This window comes from Cantharellus anzutake, assembly GCF_015039405.1.
Source record: "Cantharellus anzutake strain C23 chromosome Unknown EI90scaffold_94, whole genome shotgun sequence".
In the NCBI taxonomy this organism is placed as follows: domain Eukaryota; kingdom Fungi; phylum Basidiomycota; class Agaricomycetes; order Cantharellales; family Hydnaceae; genus Cantharellus; species Cantharellus anzutake.
Genome location: NW_024067044.1, coordinates 103,215 through 125,920, shown reverse-complemented (window position 1 = coordinate 125,920; position 22,706 = coordinate 103,215). Strand labels below are relative to the sequence as shown.

Here is a 22,706-nt window from a genome sequence, read left to right as displayed (position 1 = left end):
ACACAGTCCCAATGCCCACGACACATTTTAACATTTTTTTCCAATTTTTTCCAATTTTTTCCATGCTTTTTTCTCAAGACTCATATTGCCACTTCCCCAAAATCCACAGTTATCTACCATTTTCCCCATATCTCCCCCAAATCTCTACCAATTCACACAGTTTTGAGCTTGATGGACAGCGACGGATTAGGAGAAGAGGATGAAATGACGGGACAGGAGTTAGGACGACGGATACGCGGTGGAGAAGCGCGATTGATGGTCGATATTGACTTCATGGGTTCATTGTCACCTTGTGGTCCACCCTTTTGCCTTATTGTTATTTAGCCGAGCTTCTAACATTTCTCCTGTTCCTATCGCCACCATCTACCGCTTATTTCCCTTGTTTTTTTTGTTCTGATTTATCCTTTTTTCTATATATACACCCAGTTTGCATAGTACTTACATGGTTGGACCCCTCTTCTGTGCTACAAAGAATGTGGTGTTGAGAGATCCCTCCATACGTTAAAGAAGCTCCCTGATGACTGTCCAAGAAGGACCAGGAGTGAGTACAGATTTAGTGAGATTTTATTGATTGATTGTCTAGCACCCAGACCATGGCACAGTATTGGCACTGTCACCAACAACCATCCTTTCCCCCTTTCCAACCCGACTCAGACACTACCCCCAGGTCCCTACTCTCTCGCCTGGGCAGCCTTCTTGCCCAGTTACAATGTCATCACGGATCATAAGAATCTGGAGTACTGCTCTACCACAAAACTCCTCACTCACCAGCAAGCCTGCTGGTCTGAGTTCCTCTCCCAGTTCAACATGATTGTCCATTTTCATCCTGGAAGACTTGGTGCCAAGCCTGATGCATTGACTAGATGCTGGGACGTCTATCCCAAAGAGGGGATAGGGACTATGCCTGTGTCAATCTGCAAAATTTCCACCCAGTCTTCGCCCAGGAACAGCTCACATCATTTTCAGGGGATGACTCCCAGGTCCCCATGACCCTCCCCTATGGTCCACAGCCTCTGGTGTAACCAGCCCTATCCAGGGCACAACCTACTGTGGGTCAGAGATGATCATAAAACAGAAAGCAAGTATATACAACTTGCCTACTGTGGGTCAGAGATGAGAAGGAAGTTAACTTCTCATCTTCCCACAGTGGCCACAATATCGAAAACTTCTGGGGATACCTGGAAGTCACATAAGACCTGGGGCCCGGGGCATCCAGCCACACAGAGCATCCGGCACAGGGTGCATGTGGGAAGTGCAACAGCTGGGTGTGGGTGCGGGTGTGGGTGTGAGTGCAGGTGTGGATGTGAGTATGGGCTAGGTCAGGGTGTATGCCCTGACAATTGTCCCTTTGCACCACTTGCCTTGCCACTCCTGTTCTTCATGCAGGCACACTAGTTGATGTCAAAGCCATCCACAAGGACATCATTGCCACCCTTCCCACTGATCCCACCATTTCCCAACACCTCACTTCCCTGATTCCCACAGATTCATGCTGGTCACTAGATAACAATGGTTTGCTTAGGTTAGACAACTGCATCTAGGTGCCAGATGCTAACAATCTCTGCCTGTGGATTCTGAGGTATAAGCATGACCACCCCCTGTCTGGACACTTTGGGCAAAGCCACACCCTCGACCTGATCTGTCAAGAGTACACTTGGCCAGGCATCTGCACATTTGTCAAAGATTACATTGTGTCCTGCACCGCCTGCACCTGTGCAAAGGTTCCACACTGTTAGAATTTGCGGATTCGGATGACTCCGGAATGGAATCGGAGACTTAGCATGGAAGGACCTCGGCCTCAGCGACTCAGGCGGAGCGCTGTGCCATTGCTGGTTGTCCTAGGGGTCCCTAATTTCAGATCTAGCAGAGGGAAAGTCTCTTGGGGGAATTCATGTCTATTTCGGACTGAGGTTACAAGTTACTAGGTACATTGTATATAAGGAGGGGTCCGGAATCAAAAGGAACAAGGGTAGGACAAAAGGAGACAAAGGGAGATGGAAAGAGGAACAACACCAAGGGTCAAGTGTTTGACTCAATGGTGTTTCCCAAAGGAGGAATGAAGGGCCAAGACCCAAGAAGGAAGGAAGGAGGATGGGAGTCGGGAATGGCTAGCTGACTGAATAGAAAGGAAGCAGCAGCCCAAATAGGAATGAGGGAGAATAGCGGAATTGAAATGGACAATGCAATAGTTGCAAGGTCCGGAGTAAGTCCGGAAAGTCCGAACTCGGAGGTTAAACTCCGGAATATTGGCAAACGTAATTAAATGGAATGAGCTAACCAATACAATGGGTATAAGCGGAGGTGGGGTCAAAGTCCGAGGTCGGAGCTAAGACCGGAGGTTCCGGAGACAGAGACGCAAACAGGATTCCAGAGCGGAGGTCCGGAGTCGGGAGCATAGGTGTTGCGTACTCGTCTGGAAGGTGTTGAGGTTGGGGTTGGACCCGGAATGTTCCGGAGTCGGACCGAAGGTGGTGTCCGAGCCGGAGGTGGGATAACCTCTTGGGAGTCGGCAAGGAGAAGGTGACGGAAGGGAAGTAGGGCTCCGGAAGTCGGAGTTCGGAGTTCCGGGAGCCCGGAGCGGAGGTCGGGATTGTATGGATATGACACACACCACAAGCCCTATGGTCTGTTGAAACAACTCCCCATCCCTGAATGCCCTTGGAACTCCATCTACATGGATTTCATTGAACAACTTCCATCTTCCACTGGCTTCATTGCCATACTGTCAGAGATGGGTGGATTTCTGTCATAGTTGGGGTCAGAGGTATTGGCAGAGGTCTGTTGGAGTGCAGATGTGCAGATGTGCAGGCAGAAATATGTGGTGCATCCAGAAGCGCTGTTCAGAGTTAGCAGAATGGGATCGTGGCCTCAGCAACTCAAGGGGAGTGCTGTGCCCTGAGCTTGACATCTGGGGGAGATCCCTTATTTACAGATTGGCACTTACAGTGGACTTCAAACAAGACTTGCAGGTGGAGCAGGCCTGTAGGAGGAGTGTGGACTCCGCAAGCATGGACTCAGAGGGGGGGAAGCCCCCTTTGCAGAAGGAGGGACTCAGACAAGACAAGGGGGGTACTCTAGTTGATTTCAGACTAAGGTCCCCAAAAGTATTTACAGGATATAAATAGGCAGGAGAACATAGAAGGGCCAGTCAGTCCAGCGCAGTCTGGCACAGAAATGAGTGGGGATTGTCAAACTGAATAAAGACAAGAGCCCAGGAAATGGGAGGCAAGAAATGAACTAAAGCAAAAGCAGATCAAGTGTCAATATTGACAGGTTAAGTGAATGAATAAGAAGTGCATCAGCACACAGATCAAGTGCCAATATTGGCAAGTTAAGCAGATGGATAGATGAACAATATAGGCACTCAGCAAGGAATGAATGGTATGCTGCTGAGTGACAAAAATGGCCAGAGGAGAAAAGTGGAGGTCAGCATGCAGTGCCAATACAAGTCTGCAAATAAGTGGGGTCGGTGCAGTGCCGACACAAGTCCGCGAGACAGAGGTGGATCTGTCAGTACTGTCACAAGGACAACATGATGACCAGCAGAAGTCCTGAGGGGAGTGGGAGTGTTGACCTGACCACAGGGTGTGGAGGGCAACCAGAAGCATCAGAGGTGCAGAGGGTGCAGAGGGTGCAGAGGTGGGTGGAGGTACAGATGCAGGTGGAAGTCTGGATGTGGGCAGAGGTCTGGATGCAGTGCATGGCTGTGACCACATAGTGGAGTGATGGGTGTGGTTCAGATGGAGATGAGGCAAGAGGAACTAGAGGGACTGGATGCTGGGAGCACCAAGGGCTCAGGAACTGGAGGTAAGGTCGGAATGCCAGCAAGGTCTGGGGTCGGATTGTTGACCAAGTCTCACTCAGTAGGACAGGGGGCCAGACATCGGGTTGAGGGCTGGTTAGGATGGGTTTCAGGTTGGCAGATTTGCTTATCAGCATTGATTCATCACTGACAGAGCCCCGGGATTTGTGGGTCATGACACATACTAGTAGTTGTGGATCACCTCTCCAAGCAATGCATCTTTATCCTGACCCATGATACCATCACAGCACCCAAACTAGCTAAGGAGAAATAGATACACTTGCCTATGTGGGGCATGAGATGAGAAGAAGGGTAAAGGTCTCATCTCCCCACATGGTTGCTATATAAAGGAATGGGTCACATGCCCACAACTATACAGCTCCTAGAGTTGTGTAGTGCAACCCAGAGGGAACATCCAGGTGGCAGTGCCCAGAGTGTGGGAAGATTCTGGGTGAGTCGCTCACCCAGAATGTTCCCACGGTTGTGGCTGTGCAGGTTTCTGGGCAAGCTGCATCAGCAAACCTGGTATGGACCTCAGAGCTCTCAAAGCTCTGTGAGCAAATTGAGTCTTTTGCTGTGCACCCTCTACACATAGAGTCAAGAAAATGAAATATATATATGATTTTGTTCTCATAAGGATGCAGAAGTGCAAAGATAATATGGATATCCATTTTTGGAAATGCATGTAAAATAGCCATCATCATCACTTGAAAAGCTCTATGAGCTGAGTGGGCTCCCACTCAGCTCATAGAGCTCATAGAGCTTTGTGTTTTTTTTTACTAATGAATGGTCTTCATGTCTCCATGGAATCTGCTGAGTTATCTTGGCACCAGTAGTGCAATGGTAATATGGATATATGTTTCTGTAAATGTGTGGAAAATAGCCATTCTGATCACTCCAAAGGCTCCAAAGGCTCTATGAGCTCTATGATCTCAGCAGGCTCATAGACCTCATAGACCTTTTGTGTTTACTGATGTATCCATGGAATATGCTGAGATACAGCACCTTGTTTATTGCTATTTGCAAAATTTGAGGAAAACTCCAAAATTCAAAACTTTACACTTTATCTTTCATCTCATTTCTTGCTCAAAACTCATCCAATTTTGATGATTCTATCTATGTGAATTGGAAAGCACCTAAGTGTGGCAATGTAACCATGCGTGTTATGTAGGGTATAAATCAGTTTTAAAAAGTGTCCCAAAAAGAGTAAATTTAAAATACAGCCCAATAAAGCAAACAGAAAGCTGATGTATCCTTCAGATATCATCCATACATCCATACATCCATACCAAGCCTTTTGAATTGTTAAAATTGGTTGAGTTTTGGGTGAGAAGGAGATGAAATATATAGTGTAAATTTTTGGATTTTGGAGTTTGCCTTGAAATTTTCAAATAGCAAAAATTTTATGATAGAAAGGTGATTTCAATTTTTTAAAATTATTTCTAAATGTCCTGACTCCCTAACATTTCCCAAGATTTCTGAATTTTCCCTAATTTTCCCTGATTTTTTAGAAATTATCTTTTTTTTGAAAGTCCCCCATTTCTCCCTAATTTTCCTTAATTTTCCCTGACTTTTTTTCAAGTTTTTAGAAACCCCCCAGTTCCCCCTCATTTTCCCCCCATTTTTCCCTTCATCCCCCCCCCTCAATTTCCCCCCTCATTCCCCCCCATCCCCCCCTTCAATTTTCCCCTCATTTCCCCCCTCCCCAATTCCTCCTTAATTTTCTCCTCATTTCCCCCTCATTCCCCCCCCAATTCTTCCCCAATTCCCCCCTTCAATTCCCTCCTCAATTTCCCCCCATTCCCCCCCAATTCCTCTCCTCATCTCCCCCTCCAAATTTCCCCCATTTTCCCCCCATTTCCCCCCTTCAATTTTCCCCTCATTCCCCCCCCCCCCCAATCCCCCCTCAATTTTCCCCTCATTTTCCCCCCCATTTCCCCACTCATTTTCCTGTTTTCCCTAAGTAATTTCAGATTAACTACATTTATATCCCTAAATTTGATCTATATATTGATTGGGCTATATACCCTTGGTGTGCAGTGCCACATTGGTGCTGAAAGTTAAGCTGAGTTTGTTCAGTTCCTTGTATAGTAGGGACTTGGCTATGGCTATGGCTAGTCACATGATGCCATAGTCAATGCTTTTAAATTTAAATTTTAATATCAGGTAAATTAAACACTCAGGGAGCTCATACAGATAATAGTCCCCTGTGTGCAAATACAGCTCTATGAGCTCTCAGGCCTCCACATTCAGGTTTGCTGATGAGTCATGTGGTTAAGTGGCAACTTCCGGTTACCGCTTAACACTTCTGTAACACTTATGGACTGGTGTGCTGAGTGACCCACAAGACCTCACACTGAGCCATACAAATGTAAATACAGTTGTTTACATTGTACACAAAGAATAAAGAACAAACAAAGAAAGCATGCATCACCACTCCACCACCCATCCCTTACAACTGGCAACCACCACAGTATATTGCTGTGCCTTGTGTGCAGTATCCCCATGCTCATTGTGTTTCTCTTTCTTGACTACCATTGCATGCAGGCATCTCTTCTCCAAGGTGACTACTCTATTGAAAATTTCCCCCCTGCTATTTTAAATCTGGTCATCCAGGATGCTCAAATCCATGCTGATGTCATAAATGCTGGGCATGTGGTGGGCATGCAGCTGGTTTGTGGATTGATTTTGCTCATTTTTCACAATAGTGATTGACAGATAGCAAACAGCCAGGGTCTGATGAAAAACCATTGGTACTGGCATGGCAAGCTCTCAGTTGGAGGTGTGCTTGGCCAAGTCCAACTGGGCTTCAACTTCCAGAGCATTGCTTTGAATCAAGGTGAATACAGAGGCAGCAGCCATGTCAGCCATTCCAACTCCAACCATGCCTTCAGCATCAGTGGTGGTGGCAGCATCTACAGCGACTTTGGGAGCCAAGGGAAGCCACCCCTTGTTGAGGAAGGTGTCAAGGTCACCATGGCCATATGTGGCATTGAAAGTGAGGAGATGAGGGTCATGTCAGGGCACACACCCTGACTAGCCTGGACCCACATGTGTGCTCTGCCCCACATGCCACATGCTCCAGGCCCCAGTTCCCATCTCCCATGTGACTTCTGGATATCTCTGGAAGTTTTCACTATATTGAGGCCACTGTGGGAAGATGAGAAGTCAGCTTCCTTCTCATCTCTTACCCACAGTAGATTGTGCCCTGGACAGGGCTGTTCACACCTGAGGCTGTTGACCATAGGGGAGGGTCATGGGGACCCAGGAGTTGTCCCCTGACAGGTCAGCAGTGACATAGATGACCTATCCCCAGAAATGATTGCCCTGACTGATGGCTGGATCATCAATTGACCATCTGAGGGTGCACCTGCCCTTGGCATTTTTGAGATAAGGCTCCACCCTTGCACAGATGCATCATACAGCATCTGCCACTCCTTCTCCTTCAACCTCAAGGCTGGCACTACTGTTGGTGACCTCCTCCACTCCATCAGATCACATCCCATGCAGCCATTCATGTTCTGCAAGATCAATGGCACCTTCCTCAGCTGCCAAGATGGAATGTACACCTTTTTCTATAAGGTTTTACTACCCATGTCACTAAATTGGTCTTTTTGTTTGCAGGTCTCAGGTGGCATCTGCTTGGATGGATGAGGGGTGGATGGTGCACCACCCTATATGCCTGTTCCAACACCTCTTCTACCTTCTTGGGTGGTGTTACACGAAGCTTACCATGGACCTGAACCCCAACACCAGCAACAGCATCGACGACAATGATGGCCTGGCACAGTCCACATGGATCTTGCAGAGCACGCAAGGTGACTCCATCAGAGCCACACTCAACCCCATTGACCATGCCATATGGCCCAATGGATTCATGCACCGCCCCCACCCTCTGCTTCAATACAAGCAACCACCCAGCCAGCCTGCTGTTGCCTTCCTGCCAAATTGATGTGCATGTCACCAGCACTGTCCAATATGTCATCACCATCATCCAACATGTTGTCCAATGCGTCGCCACATCGTTGTTGAGGCCAGAAGAAGCACTGATCTAAGCTGCATTCAACAACTCTCCCTTCCCCCATCACTCCCATGCCATTATTGCCCATGACAATTAGATTCCTTTCCCTATTCTGACATGCACTGCTGTTGCTGGCAAGAACAGGCACCCTTGTCTTTCCTTCCCAAACCCTCCCCATGTTTCTGGAAACACCTTGGAAACCTTGTGATGATTTGGAAAACCTTTCTGTATCTCCATCCAAATGTGCCCTCCTGGTACCTGACTGACTGAACTCCTGTGTATTTGACAGCCCAGTAGTACCGTACTACCGCTGATGTATGGGACAGCTGATTTTTTTCCTTTTATGGGTTGTGGGAATTTCTTTTATATGGGTGGCTGTGCCAGCTGGCCAGCTGATCCCTTGGTCGCCGATCAGCTGGAGAGGAGCTGATTGGAGCTGATGTATGGGTGGCTGTGCCAGCTGACCAGCTGATCCATGGTTGCTGATCAGCTGGAGAGGAGCTGATTAGAGCTGATGTATGGGTGGCTGTGCCAGCTGACCAGCTGATCCATGGTTGCTGATCAGCTCGAGGGGAGCTGATTAGAGCTGATGTATGGGTGGCTGTGCTAGCTGACCAGCTGCATGGTTGTTGCATACTCTATAACTGGTGGGACACCACCTGACATGGCACACTGTCAGATTGCTTGGATTTTAGTTTGGATTGGATTTGGCTTATATACAGCATATATCTAGTATGAAATAAGATCTACTCACTGTCATATCCCAGAATCCTGACCCCACACTTTCCCACCTCACTACACCTCCCTAACAACCTCGCCATCCCCTACACCACTCCTCCTTGCGTTCCCACCCTGCTTCCATCCCTACTGTCTCAGCTCCGGCCTGGACTTTGGCACACTCACCCTTAGCCACCTCCATCCCAGAAGCTCGGTTCCAAGTCAGAACCTTTGGAATCCCTGGATTGCTCCAACCTCCTGACAGACCCCCAACATTTTGTTATCTTCTAAACCCTTCCTCTCTCCATTTCAATTATTGGAGTTGCCCAACATTTCTTGGATATGTAACTCTGGCTTTGGAGCTACCTGTATCCCCTGGTGACTCCACCCTTGTCATCTTAATTAGTCATCTTCCACTTATAGCACGGCTGATGTCTTCTTTCCATTCAGTGGGCTAACCCTCCCTTACCCATTTCTCGTTCCCATTTATTCTCTGGCCTTCAACTCTGCCTCCCTCAACCCGACACCTCGGTTCCCTGTTAGAGAAACTTCCAGTATCACTCAGACTTTGACTAAAGTCCTCCTCTGCCTTTTATATATATATACCTGTAGATTAGAACTCATTGTACCTCAGTTCAAATCACAACTAAAACTTCACCCCCAAGTTCCCCTATGAGTGATTCATGTTTCCCCTCTTACAAGATACCTCAGACATCTGAAATTAAGGACTAACTAAGATGTAACGGAGGCACAGCACACCCCTCCAAGTTGCTGAGGCCATGTCCTTCTTAGAGCCTCTTGTAGCAGTCAGCAGACTCAGGCTTCCTGGAGAAGCTTCGGTTCACTACCAGAGCTCTTGGAACCCCTCTAGTTGAGCCCTGTCTGCCCTAGGATTGTTGCGTTTTGACACTTACCTCCAAACCCATCTCTGCCCCTCTGGTTGACACCATCTGGTTGTCTAGTGAGTCGTCCAGCTGGTGGGTGAGTAATGGAGGAACACCTGGTTGGAATGGCATGCATTTGGTGAGAGGTATGGGCGAGAGGGTGGGTGGAGGGGTGTGTGGCCAGATGAACCCAGGCAGGTGGCTAGTGACACTGGGGCATGTCAACAGGTGTTAAGGGTATTGCTCCGTTGTGACAGTTACCTAACAGCACATTGGTAATTCCCTCCTCTCCCTCTGGACCTTTCCACCTCTGGGCTCCTCATCTCCGGACCTCCACTGACAGTTAGTAAGCAGACTTGACTACTGACAGGCGTTGTTACTAGTCCTCACCATTGTCATATCCATCCATGGCCATCGTCCTCCATTACCTCCAGTCCTTCCGGATTACCTCTGCTCCTTCATCACTAACCTCAGAGCCTCCGTATTCTGCAATCACCTCTGACTCCCTCGATGGTCACCACCCCCTCAATCCAATATATTACCTATGCCTCCCTAAGTATGGAGTCCCAAAGGCCTCCGGACAGCTCCGACGTCCCCTAGCACACTCCCACCTCTGCTGGGCAATTCACTTGCTCACCCTGCCAGCCTACCTTCAGGCCACTCCCTCCTTTCTGTTTCTGGGTTGTAGCCTGCCACTCCGCTAACCCCGTAACCCGACTCGTCAGTAATATTCAGTCGGCTAACATGTAACTCCGTTAGCTCCACTCTGCTCGGTCCTGCCATTCATGGGCCCGCCCTCTATGTAACTATATATACATAACTTGTAGATAGGTTACACCCTAGTGATAAAATCGACTAGAGTTTCCCTCTTCTAGTTCTCATTGCCAGTTAGTAAATTAGGGCATGGACGTGTAACTAGGCACAGCACTCCTGGTCTAAGTCACTGAGGCCAAAGCCCTCCACCACGGGGACTTCTCCTTCGTCCCACTTGTGGTCTCTGACAACCATCTTCCTTACTTCCCTCACACCCATTTGGACCTCATCATCTCCGTCGCCTATACCTCCAACTTCCATCCACCTATCTCCAGTCGTCTCAGACCTCTTTATACACCATTTCATTTATTTCATACCCCCACTATTTCGGACTACAACTTCCGACTCCGGACCCTTCAGAACATCACTTTCAGTAGTGTCCTGCACATCATTGGACAAGCCCAGACTCAACCATTCAGTTATTCTTCGTTCATCTAATCTATATTTGACCTGTGGAGTTGTTCCTCTTCCCCTTGGTAACAGTTTGTTTACCTTTGGACTCAGACTCCAACTATATGTACTGCAGGCTGAGAAGCTAAAATCAATAAAGAATGTGGACAATCCCAACACTCCTCTAAATCCTCCTAATTTGCAGCTTTGCAGCAACACCAATTTCATCCAGATTGGTCTGATGGAAGCTGAAATATGAGATGTCAGGACCAGGAAGGTCACGTGGGCTAAGTGACAGAGTTGCCTTGCCCATGTGACACCTTTTCAGTACAGGTGGCAGCCGTGCTTGGCTTTAGGCTGAACCTGTAACCCTGATCCTGTGTAGTTGATCCCTTCATGTATGCCCAGATGTAATGAGCTAGGTCTGCATGCTGCCATGTAGCAACAGGGCCACAGGGTAACAGATAACTACTAGGAATCATAATAATCAGTCGAAGTATTGCTCTCACCTCAGCTTTGCATTAAAGTGAACTGAAGAAGTTCCAACTACGCCACTAATAGCCACAGGGCCTAAGCTCCTACTGTGTGCCCATTGAATTCCAACAGACGGGTCTAGGGAAGTGGAATTTGGATAGTGGGTAGACGAATGAGGGGAAGATGGGCTTGTCCAATGTGTGTTATGGGGTAAAATCCATCAAAACTGTGCTATCGGGCTTGGGACTGGGCTATGGAACTAAGCATCACTCCTCAGAACGATGTGGAAGAAACCATACAAATCGACGTTGTGGTGCATACAATTTACATATAATTTACATATAATTTTCTGGTTGAGCCATTAGTCACATTTCCTCCAAAACGTTCCCTTCACGCTCCCTAGATGCACTAATAGGCTCCCAGCCTTCCCACACCTCCCTCCTTGCTACTTTGTTTGCCTTCTCATGTGCCGGAAGCCTGTTAACATACCTCCAGAACTCGAAAGATGGTGCATCGGTCAAGATGGTTTCTCCACCTGATGATCTTGAAACATGGGATTCACTGTCACTTGGCCCCTCATATGACCCAGTTCCTTCAAAGTAATTTGTGGTCCCCAACACATCGGGCACAGCCCTGGCTGTCACACTACCTTGAGTGTCACGAGTCAAGCCATGGCCTGAGCCAAGGGGGCCCTGAAACTCCTGGGATCCCACAACACTTTCCTCATGACTCTCTGGTGTGCATTCCACCAAAACTACCTGCTGGTGGGTGCCACTGGGACCTGCCAGCTGTGTTCCCCTTTGTCTCTTTGCCGTGGTCCCATCATCGCCTTCCCCTGATAAATGTCGCTTCAGGGTACAAGGAAGGGACTTGTAGGATGGGGGGGAGTTGCTTGGCTGTGCTCCATTACCATCAGTTTCCACTACAGGTTGTATGCTGATCAACGGATGTGGGCTTTCCAGGGAGGGAGTGTGGCTATTGGTTGGGGACGAGTGAGCAATTTGGCCACCCATACTGCTTGATTCTTCCTCGGTCCCTCCTATGCTCCGGTCCCCCTTCATGATGGACCATGAAGTTGCATCATCCCCAAGCAAGGTGGTGAAGAACCGCTGTAGGTTCTGAGCTGACTGGTGGCTCGCATACTCACCCAGCACATTCTGGAAGAAGCTGTCAACATGAGTTGGAAGTTGGAAGAGGATAAAATGATCTTCAACATCTGGTCCATCTTCCATTGGCGTGCCACTGGGTTGACTGCCATTGTAACAATCCTCAACTTGTTGAGTGGGGAGGAAGGTCGGAACTGTGCCCTGAGTGGGGTCAGGAGATGGAAACATGGGGAGATCATATAATTTGGCTTCAGCTGCATTGATTGCCTCGTGACATTGCACCACACAGAGCAAGCTGTTGAATCTAGCTCATGGATGAACCCTTCATTCTCGTCCAGCCATTCTTCTTCTAGGTCCAACCCAGAGTGCCTTGCTTCCAAGTCCATTTTCAACGACACCAAAGTCTCTATCTCCTGGTTGATTTGGTTTAGGTGGACCAAAGTGGTGTCTCGCTGCTCTCTTGCAGTGTGTCAGGGACGCATCCGGGGTAGAGGGGGCCCGGGTGAGACGCCTGACACTGGAAGTCTCGCGGGGGGTGGAGCGGGCGTGCGTACTGGCGGGCCCGGCTCAGGAGGCAGTCCCTGGCCACTGAAGTGGGAAAGGATGAGAAGAAGGCTACTTCTTCGGTTCCCACTTCAGGTATGTTTATATACATGCGGCTTAGGTCACATGATGGGTGCCATGTCATCCTCGCGTACAGCCGTAGTCACCCGGGTGTCCCTGTGGGGGATCCCGAGGGCATCCGCTGTGAACGTGCGAGCTGGAGATAGCGGGGGTCGCCCGAGGCGCCCAGGCTGGGCGTGTCGTGAGCGTGCTGCGGGTGGGTCAATGGTACATTGATACAAGGAAAAGTTGTCCATGTAGAATAAGGAGAAAATAAAGAGAAGGTGGAATAAGTAAAGAGGGAGTGGAATGGAGAAAGAAGGAAAGAAAGGAGAGGGGGGAGGAGGTAGGGGAAGGCCGGGTGGCGGGGTACCGGGTGAAGTGGGGCCGGGTGGGGCCGGGTCAGGCAGGTGTGCCCTGACACAGTGTTGACTTGTCCCACTATCTCCGTTCCCTTTTGATGGTACTCATGATGGCGCTGCGGAGAATAGGGCTCTATTGTAACCCCAGATGTGAAGGTGTAGGAGGACTTCCTGCATGACAGGGGGACAAAGCGCTGCAACAAAGACCACCACGACATACTTTCTTTGATCGTTCGACTGATAGTAGAGCGATCAAAGAGCTTCACTGTTTCCATTGCGAGTTCGGTTTGTCCAGCCTCGCTTGCTCCTTTCATCATCACTTTTACTGCAGCATTGTGTATCAATGGTGTTTGGGCCAGCATTTCCACCACCTGTAATCGATAGTCAGCCAATAACACCCAGCCCATACAAAAATACTTACACCCTCTTCTTCAACACCGATTTCCTTGCACCAAAGTGGGATGGTGGTGTCCCAAAACAAGAATGGGTCATCCTCTGTGAAACGAAAGTGGTCCATGTCTCCTTGCCTCCTACTTCCGCCATGAGTACTCATCGATTTGAGTTTTTCAGGCCCAAAGACGATGAATGTGAACTGTGTGGCTACCCATCAACCTCCTTGAATGCATTTGATCCACATCATATGCACTTACCAGTGCAAAGGACCGACGTATCTTGGCCATCTCATAGTTCAGGTTTGATTTTTTTGCTTGGACATATTCAGGATGAAGGAACTGAGAAACCATTCAACCCAATGCCAACAATCAGCCCATGGAACTCACATGATGGCAGTCAAACACCCATTTCTCACATCCCTTGGGTTGCAACACACTGTCAAAATCAGCAGGGACCAGCTTCGCACGCTCAAGGGCCTCTCCTGCATACACCTCATTGCTCTCTTTCTCCAGAGACCGCCACGAGGGAGGTGACTTGAGCTGTATCGGGTGGGAAACTTTTAGCTGTTCCTCTGTGACGGTGGTGATGTCCAGAGGGTGCACTAGCTGTTTTAGCTGTGCAATGTGGATCTTCAGAACATCCGAGTATAGCTAGGACAGAAACTAGTTCAACGATTGACATGTAATGAATGTTTGTTTGCTTACCCTATGCATCCCATTGCTCGTCCATTCTTCTACATAACCAAAGCTCTTCCGCTCCCTCCAGCAAGGAATGGTCATAAGCTCCTTGACCCTCTCAACCAATGAGCTACACCTCCATATATCCACCATCCCCTTTGTCTCCTTCTCTTGAAGGCCTCTCCATATATGTCCTAGAGCATCCTTCTCAAGTGGTGGGTTCGAATGTATGTTGCTGTACATGAGGGAAAAAATGTAGGCCCATCAGTTTGGTGACTTGGCAAATGCAACGTTGTCCTGCACCAGCCATGTCCGAAACATGGACTTTCTCTGGGTCCGAAGTGCTTATTTCTCCAATCAGTGAAAGCCAAGAGTTCAATGGGGATGAATTCACTCACAGTGCCCATATAACCGCACATTCCAGTATGCAAGAGGGTGCTCATGTACCTGGGCCAAGGTGAACTGGGGTACATCTTCACCAGGGTGATCGGACTCCCATGTCTCCCTCATCAAGTTCTGTATGTGCATCTCCAGTACCCTTTTCCTATGCTGCCCATGTGCTATTCGAACTGGGACATCCCTAGGAAAATCCTCTACATCAATAGGCTGGTCATCTGGCAACAAACCAGACATCTCATTTGCAGCATGATTGATCCTATTGCCCCATTGGAGGAAATGCTGCTTCACGAAATCCTCATCCACTGGCCTATTCCCTTCCAATGGGATCATCTGGCGCAATGGAACCTGGTGAAGATTTTAACCTTAACATTGGCAGAAATTCCCAACATACTACTTACCAATGCGGATCCTCTGTACATGGTATCCCTCAGTTTGGTGAACCTTGTCCATGGATCTGACTTTGCGTTCATAGAGCAGAGAGTGCAGGGGTAGCAAAAGGAGGTCGATAGCCTGGGGGGGATGTGTAGAGAAGGGATTTTGGTCGAGCATAAAAAAGCTTTCCTGGGCAGCCAACCCTCAGCAGTGTCCCTGGAACGCCATGTCACCACCAAAACTCCAGGCCCTCTCAACTATAAACCCGGCCCAAGCTGTTGGTCTCAGTCGTCGGTGCAGATCTAAGCCCTCATCAGCTTCTGTCAGGGTAGGCATTCAAATAAGATGGTTATGTGCCCAGGCCCAAGTCAATCATTCCTTGACACCCAAGGTAATTGGGCCTGGTCACCATCCCCAGTGCACGGTCTTCATATTGCTTTCTATAATGGGATTTCCCAGTGAATTGGTACTTTGTATTGCTTTCCTTTCAAGTGTGGACTGATCCTTTATATCAAGTTCGTTCCTTGGGCTCTGGACATTATGGGAGTTTCCAAGTGAATGTGTCGTTTTTTGATGTTGCAACTCACCCTACATAATGATCCAATGGTGGCTTATGTCATACAGATCATCAGGATGGGAATGGATGGGTGATGTGTAGCATCAGGGTATCATGATCATGGAACGTAAAGCAAAACATTGCATTTTTATATTGCTTTCCATATTAAGGTTTCAAGTGAACATGTCCACTTGCTTTTATATTACCTTCCATATTAAGGTTTCAAGTGGACATGTCCACTTGCTTTTATATTACCTTCCATATTAAGGTTTCAAGTGAATGCGTCCACTTGCTTTTATATTACTGTTCCAATGAAGGGCCCTGTTTTACGTACAAAATGACTATGCAGTGCAGCTGATGCCAGAAAAGTACACAGACCAATGTGCAACAGCAGGCATGAAGAGGGCATGGAGGCCGATGTGTTCAATGGAACACAAGTACAAGCAAAGCAACAAAGAGGATGAAAACTAGAGGTGAGATCATAAGAATGTGTGTAAGCATGTATGGTGGGTCAGAATTGCAGGCATATGCGAGAGAGAGATATGAATTGTAATTCTAACCAACATGAATCTGACACTCATGGTAAAAGAACAGTACGAGCTGGGTAGAAAAATTCTTCCACTTTTTATCACCGTTAAACCTTCGTCGACACCATTCAACAAATCCATCCATTGTCAAGATCGTTGGATCACCAGTGTGAGTGGCAAGTGCACTTTGAAGCTCATCAGAATGTGCAATGATCCAGATCATCTCAAAGATGATGTCGGGAAACAGACATCCATGTGTGCTGCTGTTTTGATGAACAGGCCACCAATCTGGGTTCAGCAGACACTTCCAACAATAGCCTCTGGTATCACCAGCAGTGGAGTTGATGAACCGTGCACGTTTCCAGGCAAAATCCCCACCTATAGATCCCTCTCTTCTCCATCCACTCCACCGATCCGTACCTTTGCACTGGCTTGTTGGGTGAGAGCAGAACAGCTGTGACGCCAGCAGACAAGACATTTTCCTTGCAGCTCCTGGAGGATAGTATGCACTTGCATAGGCACTGTAGCAGTGGACTCAGCCGATGCCTGTTGCAAGGCCACATTGACTTGAAACACATTGTTGGCATGTTGAGGTGGAAGGGAAGTAAGTGCAGGGGGGGAGTGGACCCATGTGGAAGGACAAGTGAATTGCCTCCTTCAGGAGAAGAGGATAGAAGATTCGACTGAGGTACGAGGGAAGAGACATCATAGTCATTGCCTTCAGAGTGAGAGGAAGAAGTCTGAGTGAGGGAGGTGTCATGTGGCACAAACAGTTTGCCCCATGGAATGTCAAAGTCATATCCAGACAGCTGGTGGCGCTGCTGTCCATAGCAGAAAGAACAGAGGACCGTTTCTGGGTGGGAACTGTGCAAAGTCATGCAGTCCGTCTGGCGATGGATGCCATCTAGATGAGCAGAGGGGAACGACCTATGACATTTATCGGCATGATGATAAGACGTCAATGCCATGGCCACTGATCCTTGAAAAGTCTCCTCCAGAATATGCGGGGGGAGGGGGGGCTAGGGAGTAGTGTAAGACTCATCCCAACACCATCACCACAGGCCACTCTCCCTGAACTTTGGTAGAAATCGTTCATGGAAAGACATCTCCCAACAAAGATCACAAAAGCAACGTGGGGATGGTTGAACCCGTAGTATCCTGCCTTGTTCAGGCAAAGAATAGGTGTCTGCCCCATACGCCAGTCGCTGAAATGGGAAGCTCGAGTGTGTGAGCTCGCCTCTGCAGTGATGGCAGGACACTGTAATTCAAATGCCCATTCCCTGCACTCCTCCCTACCGACGAAAAAAACTAATCCCCTCTCCATGGGTGTCAGAGACCAGATCGAGACGAAGGAAGGTCTCCATGGCGGAGGGCTTCAGCCTCAGCGACATATGCCAGGAGCGCTGTGCCAAGTAACACGTCCGTGCCCTAACTTACTAACTGGCAACCAGAACTAAAAGGGGGTAAACTCTAGTCGATTTTATTACTGAGGTGTAACCTATGTACAAGTTGAGTATATATAGTTACAACGAGGGCTGGCCCGTAAATGGCGGGGCCAAGCGGAGTGGAGCTAACGGAGTTAAACATTAGCCGATTGAATATTACTGACAAGTTGGGTTATGGGGTTAACGGAATGGCAGGTGATAACCCATAAACAGAAAGGAGGGATAGGCCCGAAGGTGGGCTTGCAGGGCAAGCAAGTGAATTGCCCAGCAGAGGCGGGAGTGCGCTAGCAGACGTCGGAGCTGTCTGGAAACCTTTGGGGCTCCGTACTTAGGGAGGCATAGGTAATATATTGAAAAGAGGGGTGGTGACCATCAAAGAGAAGCAGAGGTGGTTGCGGAATATGGGAGCTCCGAGGTTAATGAGGAAGGAGTGGAGGTAGTCCGGAGAGTTTGAAGGTAGTGGAAGTCGATGGCCAAGTATGGATATGACAATGGGCTTCAAAGCACTGGTTGCCTGGCATATGATGGCGATGCCTGCATCCTGCCATGGTCCCTTCCCTTGGCCCCATCCAGTCCCCAGAACCAAGAACTGATAGAAGATTTGGGGCCGTTGCTTATGGCTCTGGATCACCACCACCGCTTCCTCGTGCTTATACGACAGGCCCAAAGCATCCCAAAATCTCCACGTTGAAGGAGGAGAACAGAAATCCTATAAAAGGCTGTTCTTTCTTCTGATACTTATATGTTAGTATTGGTACTTTAACTCAACCACTGTAGCGTTTTGGTTGCTTTTGTCACGGCCGTGCATTCCGGCCCATTAGCCGCCCATCCCGATGCCGCCCGAGCCCGTTACCGCTATGCAAGCATGAGTGTGAGCCCCAACCTCAGCCCAATCCTCCCTGAGGACTCCCTGCTCACTCCCCTGCTTGCCCCTAGGCTCCCCTACACTTGGCCGACTCCCCCGCTGCTGCACCAACCTCCCCACCCTGAGTCCGCCTCCAGCACCGTGCCCAGCGCAACTCCCCTACCCCGCTCACTTGGCCCCTACAGGGCCGCTATCATCCCCGCGCCCGACTCCAGCCCAACTCCGAGTCCAGCGCCACTACGATACCATCGCTGCTATTGCGGCCCTACACTCTTTCCTTTATTTATCTGTTATTGTTTGTTTTGACCCTCGGTCATTGCCGGCCGCTATGCAGCCAACCCCGCTCCTTATTCTTGTTTGCTTCTGGACCCCTCGGCCTCCAGCCCGGGTCCGCTTCCATTCATTTCTTCCTCCTATATATATCCTGTATGATACTTTATTGTACCTTAGCTCTAATATCGATGTGACCACGACCCCTAAGTCCTGACCCCAACAAGGCAACCCCAGTGAGTCCGAAATGAGGGCCAAGAGACAGCTAGGGGGCACAGCACTCCCTTTAGAGTTGCTGAGGCCAAATGCCCTACCCCCGGGCCTTGTCTGAGGCATCGCGGCCATTGCGGCCAATAGCGGCCCGCATCGGCGACCTTCGGTGCCGACCCCAGATCAGTGTCTAACAGCTTTGTGTATTGATATTTGTATGTGTTACTGATTATTTGTGTGTGTATGAAACTCTCAGAGTTCAATTCACTTGTCTACCTGATTGTTCCACATGAAAATCGCGCTATAGACCTACTATTTTTAGTCGTTTCACCTCTCTCTTGTCACTTTTTAACTCGGAGCGACTCCAACCAACTTGACTCAATGTCACTATTTCTTAACTTCTTCTTAACTTTTTACCGAGGGTTGATCACTTTTACTCAGATGTGATCTGAACTGCACACTTATAAAACTTAATTTTTATTAGGACACCTTATGACCTATGTGTCACAACCGACAAATCCTGGGGCTCCGTCAGCGGCGAATCAATGCCGATAGGCAAATCCGCCGACCCGAAACCCAATCTAACCAGCCCCAATCTGATGTCTGGCCCCCTGCCCTATCAACCATGCACTGCATCCAGACCTCCACCCGCATCCGGACTTCTGCCCGCATCTGGACCTCCACCCGCATCTGTACCTCTGCCCACCTCCACACCCTCTGGACCTCTGCCACTCCTGGTTGCCCTCCACACCCTGTGGTCAGGCCAACACTCCCCTCTGACCTTGCTGGCCATCATGCTGCCCTTGTTTGTGATGGCACTGACGGACCACCCTCTGTTGCAGACTTGTCAGCACCGCGCTGATTTCCATGTCCCTTCACGGACTTGTGTCGGCACCGCACCGACCCCGCTTATTTGCGGACTTGTATCGGCGCCGTGTGCTGACCTCCGCTTTTCTCTGGCCATCTTGTCACTCGGCAGCATACCATTCATTCCTTGCCGAGTGCCTATATTGTTCATCCATTCATTCGCTTAGCTTGCCGATATTGGCACTTGATCCATGTGCTGATGCACTTCTTATTACCTGTCAATATTGGCACTTGATCCGCTTTTGTTTAGTTCATTGCCTCCCATTTCCCGGGCTCTTGTCCTTCATTCAGTTTGACAATCCCCGCTTATTTCCGTGCTGGACCACGCTGGACTGACCAGTCCTTCTGTGTTTCCCTCCTGCCTATTTATATCCTGTAAATACTTTTGGGGACCTTAGTCTGAAATCAACTAGAGCACCCCCCCTGTCTGGTCTGAGTCTCTCCTTCTGCAAAGGGGGCTTCCCCCCCTCTGAGTCCGTGCTCGCGGAGTCCGCACTCCCCTACAGGTCCGCTCCGCCTGCAAGTCTTGTTTGAAGTCTGCTGTAAGTGTCAGTCTGTAAATACAGGATCTCCCCCAAACGTCAAGCTCAGGGCACAGCGCTCCACCTGAGTCGCTGAGGCCGCGATCCCACTCTGCTAACCTTGAACAGCGCTTCCGGATGCGCCGCATATTTCCACCCGCATATCCGTGCACGCTGTTGTGGGGACAACTCCGTGTACCGCAAAAAGTCGGATTCTGCGGAATTTGGCCACAAACACCCACTACATACCCGCTGACGTTCCCGATGCTCATTCTATCACTATCCAACACTCCATACACTCATTCCTTATTTTTCCTTATTTTCCCCATCATTCCCGACAACCCCAAGCAAAATTCCCACGCCCAACCACGCCGCCAATTTCACCCCCTCTCCACATCTCAAGAACCACTGCACCAATTGGGATGAATAAGGGCTCGTTGGAAAGCTGGAGACGAGGAGGTTGCTGACGGGAGGATAGGCGGGTGTTGTGGCGAACTGTTGCGGAGTTAATCTTCACAATTCCCATTTCGGACCCGTTGTCACATTTTCCCCATTCACTCATATTTCTTTTATTGTTTCTTTGTTCCCAATTGGATATTCATCATTTACGGTTGCCTAACGGCCCGTTTACATTCCCCCAGCCCATTCATTTCATTTCCAACTCATATAAAATAGATAACAGCTTGTACATAACAAGTTAGTACTAAATAGACCCGTGAAGGGACAAGCAGAAGTTGCATCCAAGTGGCAAAGACGCCATCCACGACCCTAACGCCCCCTCTGAGCTAGTTGCTCACGTCTAAGACCCCTCACATCATAATACTCAGCCTTGACGTCCAAGAGAGATGTAGGTGAGTGTTTGTTTGAGGTTTTTGCAGACTCAGTAGCGCCCACGGACCAAGACCCGGCCTCACAAACCACATCCGCGCACACTACCACCCTCCCCCTTCTCTCTGTCTCGAGTCTAGGCGATAGACCCGTAACAAAACGCGCTCCAACAGACCTCTGCATCACCTCCGACTCCGACAATAATCCAGTCTCTGACAATAATCTCCAGACTCTGACACTATGAGCCAGAGCACATAGGGGAGAGGAGTAAAGAAGGAAGAGGGGTCAGACCAGAAAATGTGGTCTTTTATACCTTTCCTAAGGGCTCTGTTTTCACATGTCACTTTACTATTTACATTGCTGAGTAATCTTATATTGAGCTTAGTAATCCTCTTATGTAAGCGATGAGCATCCCATTCTGCTTCTAGAACTTTCTGGAAGTGGGAATCAACCAATTGCACTGTCTAACACCCATCATGACCTTGTCTACTCACTTTATTCTAAGTCCCATGTCATGGGGTTATTTGTTAGCTTAAGAGTGTAGCTTTCCGTCGGTATAAACAACAGTAAACTACGAGGATTATTTATGAAGATATGAATTTTTCAAGATTTAATTTCAAGGTTCTCCAGATTGCTTTGGCATTAGCTCATCCATTTTCCTACAATTAATTCTGGATAAATTATGCCTCGTTCCTGGACTCGAACTCTTTAGTTTCGCATTTATAGCCCATCCGTCTCTTCCACAAACTCAGGATGTTTGAGCCAGTCTTCTCTGCAAGTGTGTTTTAATCTTGTTAAATCCGTTTCTCTCTCAATTCTTCAGATTTTAACATGAAATCTTTTCGTACACAGACCTATACTTTAACTCTTTAAGACTGTCAAAGATTCATATTTTTCCCTATTTTCCTCGTATAAATATTCCCAATTCTTTCATCTTTTCCTCATACCCAACCATTTTTCATTATGTGAATTACTTGATTTTCTTCCGATTTCTCTTTGTCATTCGTTTCGTACGTTCGTAAAACTATTTTCTCACGTTATTGCGAATTTCTAATATTTTATTTGATACAGGAAACCTTGTTTTTGTTCTCATGTGGGTTTATTTGCTGTTTTTCTTCATTTTCTGAACCATCTTTTAATCCCTAGACCTGAAAGTTCGCGTAGATACTCATCCCATTAACTCTGTTCTTCAGTATTTTTCCGATAATTTATTTCAATTCATTTCGCTGAGTTATGATTTTATTACTATTTTTATTTCTGGTCCGCAGGGGTTGTATGATTTTTATCTAATTTTCTGTGATTGTTTCTGGTTGTTTTAGTGTTGTAACTTTTATATTCCTACAACATGAAGGATGGTGCCATCGTGGCTGAAGTGAACAGCACAGGTGACCCTCCGAGTCACATGAGAACACATACAGCAGTGAGATAGTCAGGTCGGAACTTCCACGATTCTGTGTGCTTCATCAAACATGATGGAGCCCATCTTTCCAGCATTGACCAGCCCAAAGAGCCAATTCACAAAGGCCTCATTTCCGAAGGACTTGATCGAGACCGTGACAACACATTCCTTGGGATGTGGGTTGTCCATGCTCCATTTCATACAT

At 48.4% G+C, this 22,706-nt stretch overlaps 3 protein-coding genes across 3 annotated transcripts; 1 reads left to right on the top strand and 2 right to left on the bottom strand.

Annotated features, from left to right (window-relative positions):
• Positions 1 to 6,227: 6,227 nt before the first annotated feature.
• Positions 6,228 to 6,838, top strand: EI90DRAFT_3132886 (uncharacterized protein; the record flags this gene model as incomplete). Its single annotated transcript, XM_039064520.1, has 3 exons — positions 6,228 to 6,275; positions 6,350 to 6,460; positions 6,521 to 6,838. 3 exons carry the CDS (start codon positions 6,228 to 6,230, stop codon positions 6,836 to 6,838), a joined length of 477 nt encoding a protein of 158 aa, XP_038909897.1.
• Positions 6,839 to 11,466: 4,628 nt separating this feature from the next.
• On the bottom strand, positions 11,467 to 12,435 carry EI90DRAFT_3132885 (uncharacterized protein; the record flags this gene model as incomplete). The annotated part of the gene is made up of 1 exon (XM_039064519.1): positions 11,467 to 12,435. One exon carries the CDS (start codon positions 12,433 to 12,435, stop codon positions 11,467 to 11,469), a length of 969 nt encoding a protein of 322 aa, XP_038909896.1.
• Positions 12,436 to 13,305: 870 nt separating this feature from the next.
• On the bottom strand, positions 13,306 to 15,111 carry EI90DRAFT_3132884 (uncharacterized protein; the record flags this gene model as incomplete). The annotated part of the gene is made up of 8 exons (XM_039064518.1): positions 13,306 to 13,343; positions 13,393 to 13,543; positions 13,594 to 13,764; positions 13,823 to 13,903; positions 13,952 to 14,215; positions 14,270 to 14,477; positions 14,637 to 14,986; positions 15,040 to 15,111. The coding sequence occupies 8 exons, from the start codon at positions 15,109 to 15,111 to the stop codon at positions 13,306 to 13,308; spliced, it is 1,335 nt and encodes a 444-aa protein (XP_038909895.1).
• Between the last annotated feature and the right edge of the window lie 7,595 nt (positions 15,112 to 22,706).